General features: G+C 36.2%; 1 protein-coding gene across 2 annotated transcripts in view; it reads left to right on the top strand.

Annotated features, from left to right (window-relative positions):
- LOC135083734 (phosphatidylinositide phosphatase SAC2) overlaps positions 1-11226 on the top strand; it is a 40772-nt gene extending 29546 nt beyond the window's left edge. For both annotated transcript variants that reach the window (XM_063978462.1, XM_063978461.1), the window contains 3 exons: positions 2129-2404; positions 3427-3965; positions 4870-11226. In XM_063978462.1, the coding sequence (XP_063834532.1) occupies positions 2129-2404; positions 3427-3965; positions 4870-4971 (917 nt within the window). In that variant the 3' untranslated portion in view covers positions 4972-11226. The remainder of the gene's footprint in view (positions 1-2128; positions 2405-3426; positions 3966-4869) is intronic.
- The last annotated feature ends 1598 nt before the right edge of the window (positions 11227-12824 follow it).

The following is a 12824-nucleotide window of genomic DNA, read 5'->3' as shown; positions in this document are numbered from 1 at the left end:
CTTCTATTTCTTTCTGCCATTTAATGCCAGCCTAAATAAAGCTCCTAGAATAGATTGAAAAGTTTCTAAAGCTCGGTCTCTGAGCACGTAGAATTTTGACCAATAACCTCAAGCTACCCATCCTTATCGCTCGCGCGTAATTATGTTGCTGTTGCGCTCGCACACTCACTGCTGGCGCCCGTCGCACAGTCGCGACAGCAATATAATTACGCGCGAGCGATAAGGATGGGTAGCTTGGGGTCTATGGACAAAATTCTACGTGCTCAGCGACCAGACTATAGGTAGTAACAGCATTTTTCGAAGTAGCCGTGGCTCTTACAGTCTCTGGTTTACCCGTCTATTCCTCTCCTTTGCAACCCCTCCAGACCCCTCCCTGGCGCGCGTGTCGGCGACCAGCGCGGTGCTGGCGCAGATCATGCGCCTGAGTCCGCGCGCGCACACGAAGTGCCGCCACGTCACCGGCTGCACGCGCGCTCATACTGCACTCATTGAACTATACACACTTTACTAGATTCATTGTCGTTCTCAGTTTAGCTGTGCAATTAGAGCGAAGTGAAAAATTCATGTTCAACGTCAAGATTCAGACAGACTCAGCCCTCAAGCCAAGGATATAATTTGCACTACAGCCAAAACAGCAGAGAAGGAGGCGTGGCTTCCGAAGAAGGCATTACTTTCAAATAGGAGTGGCTTCAAAAGTAGTCGCTCCAAAAGTATGCATGGTGTATTTAGTTATAGGATAAGAGAAATAAAGTAAACAAAAGTCAACATGTCAGGAAAGTGGGCGTGGCTTCCGAAGTAGGCGTGCCTTCCCGATCCCTTCCCTTTAGAAAGCTAACAACGTTGTTCCTTCCTGATCCCTCTCTGTCCCTCCAGACCCCTCCCTGGCGCGAGTGTCTGCCACCAGCGCTGTATTGAACCAAGCCATGTGCAATATCAGTAGAGTAAGCGTGACTCTTGAAGTAGGCAGCAACTTAGAAAGCCCGAAACGAAACGTAAGAGCCACACTCACTTTGTAAGGGCTTTCAAATAGGATAGATTTTTCGGCGTGGCTCTTACAGTCTCTGGACTACCCATCTATTCCTCTCCCTTACAATCCCTCCAGACCCCTCCCTGGCGCGCGTGTCGGCGACCAGCGCGGTGCTGGCGCAGATCATGCGCCTGAGTCCGCGCGCGCACACGGAGTGCCGCTACATCACGGGCTGGACGCGCGCTCATACTGTTAGTCAGTGTAGACAATATGCAGTTTAATGTGTTATAGGGCAGAGGATATTGTAGTTAATTGATTTACTTTTCAAGACCTCTGTAGCCCATAATTAATGCCACTGTAGACTAAAGAACTGTCACGCTATGTGAGCGCTAACAACAACTGTTAAGTATAAGGCTGGTTTTAGAGTCACGCGGACCGTCCGGTGCGGACCCGCTCCGCACGGTTAATCTGTATGAACTTCTAGGGAGCGTTTTAGAGTAATGCGGTCCGGAGGAACCGCTCCGCTCCCTAACAGTTCATACAGATCGGCTGTGCGGAGCGATCAGCACTGACAGTCCGCGTGACACTAAAACCAGCCTAAAACGAAAGCCCTCATTTGCAGTTATGTAGAAGCATAACACCGAGATTGTGGGCGCAGTAATAGAAGAATAGGAACCAGTAAAAGTAGTAGCATTCGTGACAGCATTGAGTAGCGGTATTTCAAGATCCTAACGCATTTTTTTTTCAATTTCACTTTGTCTATAAGTACGAGTTATAATTATTATTGTACCTATTCACTTCATCTCTATTCGTCATTCATAGCTAGATCATACATTACTGGTAGAAAGTCGTATGTAAAAGATCTCCCTTGTAATATGTGCTGAAGATTCAGATTTTTAACCTTCGTTCGTTCGTTCGTTTCAGCCAAATGACGTCCACTGCTGGACAAAGGCCTCCAAGGTTTTCCACAATGCACGGTCCTGCGCTGCCCGCATCCAGGCTCTTCCCGGGACCTTTACCAGATCGTCGGTCCACCTAGTAGGAGGCCTGCCCACGCTACGTCTTCCAGCCCGTTCCACTGTATATCCAACCTTATCTCGTTCTATAAAGTTCAAAATCACTTACTCATTTCTTCTTCACGCGTTACTTTAACTATTCCAGGATCAAAAGCCTTCAACAACATGACAGAGCAGTTTAGCAAGCTCAACAAACTCAGTCATTCTCTCAACGCGCTTGCACGTCCCAGCCTCCAGCTAAAGTTCGATCAGGGAGCGTCTAGAACTAAGAAAATATTCACTCTTGGCCAGAATAAAGCTGACAAGAAGAAGGGAAGCCTGTCTGATGGCATGAGCAGTGATTACTCGTCCGACGATGAGAATAGGACTAATATTTTTGAACCTACGTTGGATAATTTTGAGAACAGTCAGCATTATATTGGTAAGTGATTACCTACTATTTTGTAACAAAATAGCAACTACCATTACGTACATAAGATGCGACAATGTTTAACTTTATGTGACGATTAATACAATAACCTAGTTTGTTTAAAAACCCGAAGGAAATTAAAATGATGAAGATGTAAAACAGTAGAGAAAAAAAGACAAGAAAATAAAAATAAAAACTTTATTGTACAGACAACGGGACATCAACCTAAATACTGACCTCTTCGTTCGTTTCAGCCAAATGACGTCCACTACTGGACAAAGGCCTCCCCCAAGGTTTTCTACAATGAACGGTCCTGCGCTGCCCGCATCCAGGCTTTTCCCGCGACCTTTACCAGATCGTCGGTCCATCTAGTGTCGCCACTCTTATGTAGTCGTTATAGGGTTATTTAGCAAAAAAATTTGACCACACAAAATAAGAAAAAAAAAAAGGAAACACGTAAAAGAGACCTGTTAACATTAAATGGCAATGCCAGATTTTGTATGGAAAGTGGCGTCTTTTTTTTTTCGCGCGGCCATCGACCAATCTTTGTTTTTTTTTATTACAAAATAGTGTAATAAACCAAACTTACTATGGCATGTATACCTCTAAACTCAGTCTGAACTGAGTTACGAGCATTAGAAATTTGATAATTTTCATACTAGATTTGCTTTTTGTGCGCAAGTTTTGTAAGAAATTGCAACAAAATATTGCGCTATTTTTTATTGCGCTGATTCTGCTCCATACTGATGTCTGGAGCCTTTAATGGATGATATTGTTTGTTTACACATACAATCTCACTATTTTGTTGCAATTTCTTACAAAACTTTGCGCGCAAAAAGCAAATCTAGTATGAAAATCATCAAACTTCTAATGCTCGTAACTCAGTTCAGACTGAGTTTAGAGGTATACATGTCATAGTAAGTTTGGTTTGTTACACTATTTTGTAATCAAAAAACAAAGTGTGGTCGATGGCCGCGCGAAAAAAAAAAGACGCCAATTTCCGGCATTGTCTTTTATTGTATCTTTTTCATCAGGTAAAGTAACATCAACAAGCCAACCCCAAGCAACAGAACCGGAAAACGATTGCGAATTAATCGAGAACCCTCTCTACTCTTCCAAAATAGAGCCGCAAGAGAAAGAGGCAGTTTTTGACCCTACCCAACTCGTCCCCACCACCATCGAGAAACAAAACATCAAAACCCCAAGCAACGTTAACAAATTCAACCCCTTTGACACAGAAATGGGTACAACCCCCGAAATCCAAGTGGAAAGCGAATCATATAAGCCAGCGCCCCCTAACACTCTATTGCTATCCCAAAAGTTATCCCACAGTTCGAATGATATTAACTACGAGGATCTGCCAGAAGGGGTCAATTTCCATGTCAGGTCGAATTCTCAGCATGAGATCACGCTGAACATAGCTCAGTCGCACAGCGAGTCAGCGATTAGACAGCTGAAAAATATCGCCAGTCCAGTTTCTAGCGCGACTAGGGAGATGGTACTGTCGCCACTGTCGAAACTCGCTAAAGGCGTGCAGACTTTGGGCGCTAATTTAGATCCGAGGAAGATAAAGGTGAGTTTCTATGTCCATACATCTTTGGAAATCACATTGCATGGTGTATGATATTCTTATGAGACTAATAATACCCGTTCTCACTAAACTCGATTGAAAGCATGGCCTAAAGTAGTTATAGTCTTTCATTGGTTTTTCGTGTGTGCAGTTTGCCAAACTGTTGATTGACGTTTGATATTATTTATGACTGTGCATTTTATACATTTAGGCTAAGAACTCATGGCGCGATTTTCACCCGCGCCCGCGACGGTTGCGGGCCCGCAGCTTCTGTAAAATGCAGATACTTATGTAAAAACTAATGCACAACTCACGACGCTGTGACGGTGACAATCGCGCTGTGAGTTCTTAGCCTTAGCTCGCATAAATAATTGGCACCGTTAAACTTTTGGAAAATCCCGGTCACTCTACGTCGTCTTTAACCAAATGTTTTTAAATTTTCTTTATTAATCATAACGTAATACAGATACTTTAAAAGAACTCTGATTTCCGAACTAGGTATAGAATACCTGTATCTCAGAAGAAAAATGTGTTAGTCAATGATGGCTATCGTTTTTATACTTAACAGTTGGCACCCCTGGCGATTGACAGGACCTTACTCTACAGTAGCGCCATCTTGATGAGTTCAATTGCGATAGTCCTCCTACCACTTTAGCGCTCACCAGTTGGTGCCACTGTCTTCGCTACTAGCAAGTGACAGGACCTTACTCTACAGTGGCGCTAACTGGTGAGCGCTAAAACGATAGCCCTCATTGTCACATTGCAAACTTTTAACGGTATCTAACGATGCTAGTTATTTCCTAGCTGTTGTTGAAACTTCATTTTGTCGTAGATAACTCCTAAATATTTAGGAAATTCCTGTGTTTAGTAAAAACTGAGTTTAATTGTATTTTGTATGTATTTACAGGGCTCCGCTGCAGTGAAGCATATTTCCGAACAGCAGTACGAAGAGCACAGGCAACTCCAAGAAAAATGGCGCGATTGTAACACTCGCCTCGTGGCGTTGTAACGGTAGTGTTGCCACACGCTAAAATTGTAGAATACACATGGTACGTTCTTTTAGTTATCCTTGAGTCGCGTATTCGTTCAAATTGTAAGTTGTAGGTTTAACTTGTCACCTAATGACAGTGTTGCCAGCCAAATATTAGAATTACAGGTGACAAAATAGAAAAGCTTTGCTTTGTAATTGAGAAATGGCAACAGGATACACCACACGTAGCTGAAGTAAATGAAATTGCAGTAGAAAATTGTTTAGAGAAAAAAATGCGTTCTGAAAATCAATCAGAATGAGCACTTCACTACTTAAATGTTCTCTCCAGTGATGAGACATAAGCTTTATAAGCAGAGGTCTCAGCGATTTACATAACTGTATCGCATTTTAGCTTTCTTAAAACTAAAATTTTAATGTTGCAAAACTTGCAGGAATAATATTTGAGATTGAGTTTTTTTTAATATGGCAACATTAAAGAAGGCGTGACCTAAAACATGGCCGCTGCCGCCACGCATTAAAAAGTTGAGTCAGCATCAGTTTTAGACGCACTTTTGACTGTTTGCAGATCTTATTTCTAGAGACATTCACATAAGTGTCAAAACTGTGCGTCAACTTTTGATGCTGACCGTACCCTATTCTGAGGGTAGATAATAATCGAATATAATTTATTTTCAAAAGCGTTGTTATTTAAAGAGCCAAATAGATGTCTTCTTTGAATAATATTATTGATTCGAATTATGGATATTGTATTCCGAATGTTATTAATTGTCTAGCTTAAAACGTCAATTAATTACATTATAGTTCTTGTTTTAGCAGCTTTAGTTAATTCGAATAAATAGTGATCTTAAAGACGGTAATATTACAAGGAATTGATGTAATGTTCCCATAAATTTGTGTAGTTACTAGAAGATCAAAAACGCAGTTTAATAATAACCCTATGGTTTATCGGTTGCCTCTGTCACACGTATAGATTAGACAAGGATAGATAGATTAAAAGGGTTTAGAGTGCGTTAAGAATTATCTACATTGATGTGTAGTCTGTGTTAGTAAATAGTATGCATTCTTTTCGATGGAAAAGTATCAATATCTCTTCAAACTTGAATTATAACACAATTGAATAGAACACAAAGTCCTATGCTAACTTTATGGCATTTTGGTGATTAGGTGGTATTGATATTTAATCATTGTTGTGTATCATAAAAATGTTATAGTTCCTTTAATTAGGCTCTATTATAAAACCTAATTTACTATTCCACAATTTGATGACTATAACCCATTTTGATTGTAATAAAATTGCTAAACGTGACAATTTGTATTTAAAAATTAATATTATTTTTAAGAAATGTGTATATTTTGGCTTTGTTGACGCATTTTAGGGTAGTTTGCATTCATCCTATATGTATAATAATCCTCGTACCCCTGAAATTTTAAACATTCCTGTTATAATGTAGTAATATTTAATCTCGTGTACAAACATGTTTAACGAAATTATAACCTTGTCCACTAACAGTATTAAAATTAAATGTAACTATTGAAGCATAGTTTTGTATTAGAACGTGTCTAGCAAAATATTACTCAAAATACTAGTGTAAGGTAAAGTAAATACAAGTACGTTTTGCTTTCGGCAAGCTGGTGATTTGAGTAACAAAACATAATTTTCGTTCATTTTGAACCTTTTCATCAGTAAGTTCTCTCCAGACCAAAATAATAGTAAAAGAGTTACACATTATTTAAAAAATATTACAATACATAAACAAATTAGATCTTTGCGACGACATCAAATTTTGTCTATGGTATTATTCAACAATTTTACTATGAAATATTTTAAACTATTATGTTGCATTTTTACTATAACTGCGACCATGACTCGTGCAACCGAGCGGAAACGTCGGGAGGGTAAATATTTTATTTACCGTTAAAATAGATATTGTTGCAATAAATCCCGTGAAGTGATAATTTTAATTTTACTATGAGTTAAATTAATCTGTATTGATTTCCAATTTAATTAGTATAGCAATCTTTAAGTTAAACTTTCAGTCCTTTTCAATGTCACTAGCTTTTGTTTGAAGCAAACTGTACTATGTATTAAAATGAACTAACAGTATAATAAAAGTACAATATATTTGCCAATAGAACGAAAAGTATATAAAGTTGACTATTTTATCCTGCGCAAGTTCTATAAGATATATTTACCGTAATCAGAATAGTAAACATATAACTTATGTCACAAAATAATTAAGTTCGTATAAACAGAGGCATTCGCTTGATTTACGGACGACGGCACGTCAAGCGAAACACTGTAGGACCCATAGAGATATAGAGAGATGCCAACTACTGCGCTGAGTTCGAAACTCAGTGTCGCATTAGAAATTCACACACAGAGTAATCAAAATATGTTCTCATTATCCATGCGGTATCAGTACTCAACGTTCGAATAATCTTTAGTACTACGCAAGCAATGTAAACTGTTTACTTACTGACGTCATAATGTAAACTGTTTACATTATGACGTTGCTGCTATCATCATTGCTGTCACGAGCAATGTGTTGTTTTTGGGCATATTGCTGCGACACCGGCCCCGCCCCCTTGTCACATCTCCCTTTAGTTTCTGTGATCTGTGGTAGGACCTTATACATGTTGTAATAGGGGCTATTTTGCAACGAAAATCTCCTCCATTAAGAGTCGAATATCCCCTAAAAGTAAACCAAACAGTATTGGAAAATAATTGATTGATATTTTAAAGATGCGCCTTTTTGATGGAGGCAGAAAACCCTGCAAGCGAATTTCTTTGTTTGTACGAGTTCACCAAAATAGTTCCGCAACGATTCTATTGTAACATTCGCCTTAGTATACAAATAGAGTTGTTCCGATGTGTAACACATATTATATCGATAAAACTACTTTTATGAAATATTTACAATACATACATTTATAGCAATAATAACTTTTACATAACAGATTAATTTTATACTTTTGCACTATAATCGACATAGGCAACGAAAAGCCTTTTATAACAGACTATTTTCTCACAAACTATAAAAAATAAACAGTATTTACTCGATTCACAATAGTATAACTTTAAAAATACGCAAATGCAAGTAATTTTAGGTGTTATTAGTCCTCAGAATGATAGCTTGACTTGTATCGACATAGTGTTCAAAATATCTGTGACAATGTAGGCAAGATTACATAGTATGTTAGCAAAATATATATACCGGTATAGTTAAATTACCGTTGCTGTAATAATAGCGGTAGCCGTTGAAATAGCGAAATGTTGCTACGTGTATTGTTTAACCTGGTTTTCCGAAATCAAAATGATTGTGTGAGTCCTTCAGAAACAACTGAAGCATTGAATGAGTGTTTATGAACTAAATAAATTGATTTAGTTTATTCCATTCAGAAAAAGTTTGAGGACTGGAGATAATAATATATCATACGTACCTATAAACTTGACACCCATTTTATGTTTTAGTGTGTCTTTACTTCAAACATGTTGATTATCTATCACACGAAATGTCATTCAATTCATTTGATTGAAACGGACAAACCGGGTATTAGTGATTGGTAAATTATAGACTATTAATGCACCAATATGTTAGCGAATTTGATATAAATATTAATAGCTTTTAAGGTGTTTTGGAAATTATGCTTCCTTGTTGTAAAACTCTTCGTACTCTTGATTATGTCTTACACGCATTGCCTATTATTAATAATTCGATTTTATATCGATGTACACTTTATCGACTCTTTGTCAACCCTATTACATATTTGTTAACTTTGATAACATAAAATAGTTATAAGTGCCCACTAGTTGGCGCTACTGGCGAGTGACAAAACTTGTTCATCTGATTTATTTTTTTAAATATAAAAGGCAATCCGTATAAGATGATCCCTTTTTAAGCACTTTCAAATTACGAAGCAATAGAATCGATTCCGAGATCTTTTTCTCAGTTTTTGGGTTTATTTCTTTTATTTAAACGTAATAGAAATTTCAATGCCAACAAAATAACATAATTTTACTTTAATATCACAACGATAAAACTTTCCAAAAAAATCCTTTTTATAGTCCTTTTTTGTTTAAAATGTGAAAATTTCGGAATTGATAAACTACTACCTACCTTATATTAAGCACGTTATACAATACTCTTTTCTAATCAAATTCTTACTTTTTTATATTTCTATCGACTTACATTGTAAACAGTTACTAATGCTAATTAATAAAAGTGAGAGTTAAATAGTATCTAGCGATTAGATTAATATAGGAAAGTTAAAGCCGGTATTATTGAGTATTAATGTTATATATGCCAGTTAGAGCGAGTATAATTCATGTAAAATAGTTTTCAATAGATAAATTGTAGACTTGTTTAAAAATGCAAAATGCTTAGCGAAACCAAATAGTTGAATTCGTAAAACATAATTTTGGCGTAATAACTGAAGTCTGTGGAGTTTATTTTATAATTATCAAAGATATTCCAAGAGTGAAATAAAATATTAGATAGATTCTAATTTTCATACGAAATATACTGAAAATGAGATACTCCGCCGTTACTTAAAAACTTAATTTCTCGAAAGTTTACATACGAACTTTGTCATATTTTATTCCACTCTCAAAATTATTTTGGGTGATTATAAAATGGCTGTATAAACTGCGCGCGCGCGGCCCCATAAGGCCGAACTAAAACGTTACTCGCCTACTTATTTTATTCAAAATTTATATAATTTTAACTTATTATCTGAGACAATTATTACACTGCACAACAGCATTTCTGATGATTGGGTTATGTTACATGATATTAGTCCAATTTTTAATGACAATTTCAAATCTGTGATTGAAATATCTGTATCAGCTCTGGTTAAAAAAATATGACACTTGGGTCTTTTTGTAAAAAAACACTCTTTTTTTAGAGATGATCCTATTTTATGAAGTTGTTAAGTTGAAAAAACTTTCTTTTATTTGACTTCCTTGCTGATGCTGAAGGCAGACAGCTCTTCTGAATGATTCAACAGCAGTCAGCCATCATGTGTGCATTCCAGTGGCCCTGATAGCGTCCCTCTATCGTACGAAGGCCCTGGTGGATTTGCTCGCCATGTTCTTCACTTAGATCCTTAAGAGTTGTGATAAAATTGTTCAGGTGATTGCGAAGAGAGTGTAATTCGATGTTTATATTACATCCAACCAAAAAAACATGTTTGTAAGTGACTCATACGTTGTTCAATGTGTAAGAATAGTAAGATTTTTTCGGATTTTCCAAAAAAAAATTAAAATGCCAAAATAACTCATTCCATGTCTTTTCGGAAGACTTGAAGATCCTAAATCTCTAAAACGATCGTTTAAACCATCTTGGCTACATGGTTTTGAAAATTTCGGGTCACATTCAAAGTCTCTACCACACTGACAGTTTTCGCCTCAAAATCCTCATGTGAAGTATCAACATGAGGTTCAGGTGACTTCTTAGGGTTGAAAAGAAGTCTACATGCCAAACGTATGCAAGGAATTACTATTTAGTTCAATATTTTTTGGTTAATACCATTTTTGTTCAAAAATAAAAATAACAGTCGTCGCGAAGGTTCAAGGGTTCTTTTCAGATCATAGCGGTTTCGTACCTAAATCTACACATATTCTTATTTGTTTATAAACGTAAAAACTCAACGCATCTTTTCCACGCCTTTTGCGGAATTCAAGGCTTATCTTTCATTTCCACTAGGTCCACAAACTAATTTTTTTAAGCCAATTTTACGAACTTTGTCACATTTAAACGGATTATTTAAACATATCCTCTCCGCAAATGAAACAAAATTGATTTAGATAATTCACACAAACACTTCTTAATGCTACCATATTAAATTATACAAAGAAAACATAGTATTTTTTGAACTGTCGGCGAATTAAGACTGAAATTTAGCAATTTTTGAGTGAAAGCTATAACACGTAAACAAGAGCTGCTACGAAAAAATGGACGGCAGATTCAGAATCAGCGACGTCAAATTAGTAAACATCATGTAATGAAAGTCAATCATCAGCCAAAAGTTGCAATTTTGTTGTGCAGTGTTATTTACCGTTTTTAGAAATGTTAAAGAAAATAATGTAAAATTATCATAATTAGGCATTAATTTACTTGTATTTATTTATGTACTTACTTACGAAATTGACCTAAATCTGTATGTTTCCCTGATTTTATGAGAAATTCACAAACTAGATCATGGAAAAGAGTACCTAAATATTTGAAGTTACAATAATTTTATTTACATTAAATAATATAATGCTATTATTATTGTCTGTGATTATTATTTATGTCCTTGTGTAATGTTTTATTTATTAATGTATCAAATAAATAGCTTTGACAATTTTAAAGTTTTTAATTTAACCACTACAGATGTTTAAGTGTATTAGGCACTTAGGTAAACAGTCTAAGCACATAATATACATTTGAAAGCTAAAATTATTGCAAACGAAATATTATTGGGTCGCTGTGCTATGTTGATTGAGTAAAGTCGGACTTAGATAGGTTCCTTGTCAACTCTGTGACCCTAGAAAATAAACATGTTCGCACGACTTTCATACAAATACTACTCACAATCTTATAATAATACAAAAAATTCACCACTAAACAGGGAAGGACTAAAAGATACTTTTAAATCTTTTGGCGCAAGTACACTATGCAGGAAATTCTGTGAGGAAATTGATGTGATGAAAACAAAACGCAAAGATTGAAGTTCATTCATTCATTCACTGCTGTCATTTTGACAGTTGTAGAACAACAAACTTTGGCGAAGACCAGAAAAATCAACAGTCAACACAACAAGGAAAAACTAAATAAATTGGATAACATACTCTGCTAAAAAAAGATCATACAGCATTTCTGTCCATAATGGAAGACCAAATATGTCGAATTTGTTTGGGCGACGGTGACATTCCGATTTATGGTGAAAAGGACGATTCCAGGATTTCTGAGGAAATCAGAATTTTCGGTGATATTTGTCTCGATAAATATGACGACACTCCAAAACACATCTGCGAGACTTGTTACCAGCTACTGCAAAGTGCGGTTGTGTTTAGAACCCTTGCTAAAGAAACTCAGTCATACATGGAAGAGCCAGTATCTGATGAAGACAATTTTCAGGAAAGTGACAGTCATAATAATGCTTTAGACCGAATAGACCAATCAGAACTGTTACAAAACAGTGAGGATAATGAAATGGTAATGATCATTGTTTCTGACACTGATAAGAATTCTATAATATCTACGGAAATTGCAAATTCAGATGAGGAAACTGAAGGTTACAACTGCGATCTGTGCAATATGAATTTTGAGTCTACTCAAGATTATAATCAACATATCAATAACAACTGTTTAGGACCTTTGAAAACTCAATGTCCTAAATGTAATCTACTTGTATTGACAGAAAATTATAATACACATTTAAAAACTCATAACTCTGAGGAAGTAAGCTTACTTATGCAGGAATGCACAACTTGTGAGATACTGTTTCAGTCTATAGAAGACTTTGAGGCACATTGTAAGACAGAACAACATGAAAATGCTCTGAAAAAACCTTCTGACAACCCAAAAATTAAATGTCCAGTATGTGAAAAATATTTGACCAAGTCATATTATAAACTACATTTAAAACTACATGGTAATGATGAAGAAAAAGGGGAAAGGCTCAAAAAATGTCCATTTTGTGAAAAATCTGTTTGTTATTCGTATTATAGAGCCCATATTAAAAAAATTCATCCTGGCCAACAAACAGATGATGAATATCAGCCAAGAAGAAAACACAACCGGACTCACAAAGATAGTGACTCAATACAAAAACTCATATGTGATCAATGCGGAAAAGATTTTAAACGAAAATATGCTTTAAAACTG

The sequence above is a fragment of the Ostrinia nubilalis genome, chromosome 24 (assembly GCF_963855985.1).
Source record: "Ostrinia nubilalis chromosome 24, ilOstNubi1.1, whole genome shotgun sequence".
Lineage (NCBI taxonomy): Eukaryota > Metazoa > Arthropoda > Insecta > Lepidoptera > Crambidae > Ostrinia > Ostrinia nubilalis.
This window is presented reverse-complemented; position numbering and strand designations above follow the sequence as displayed.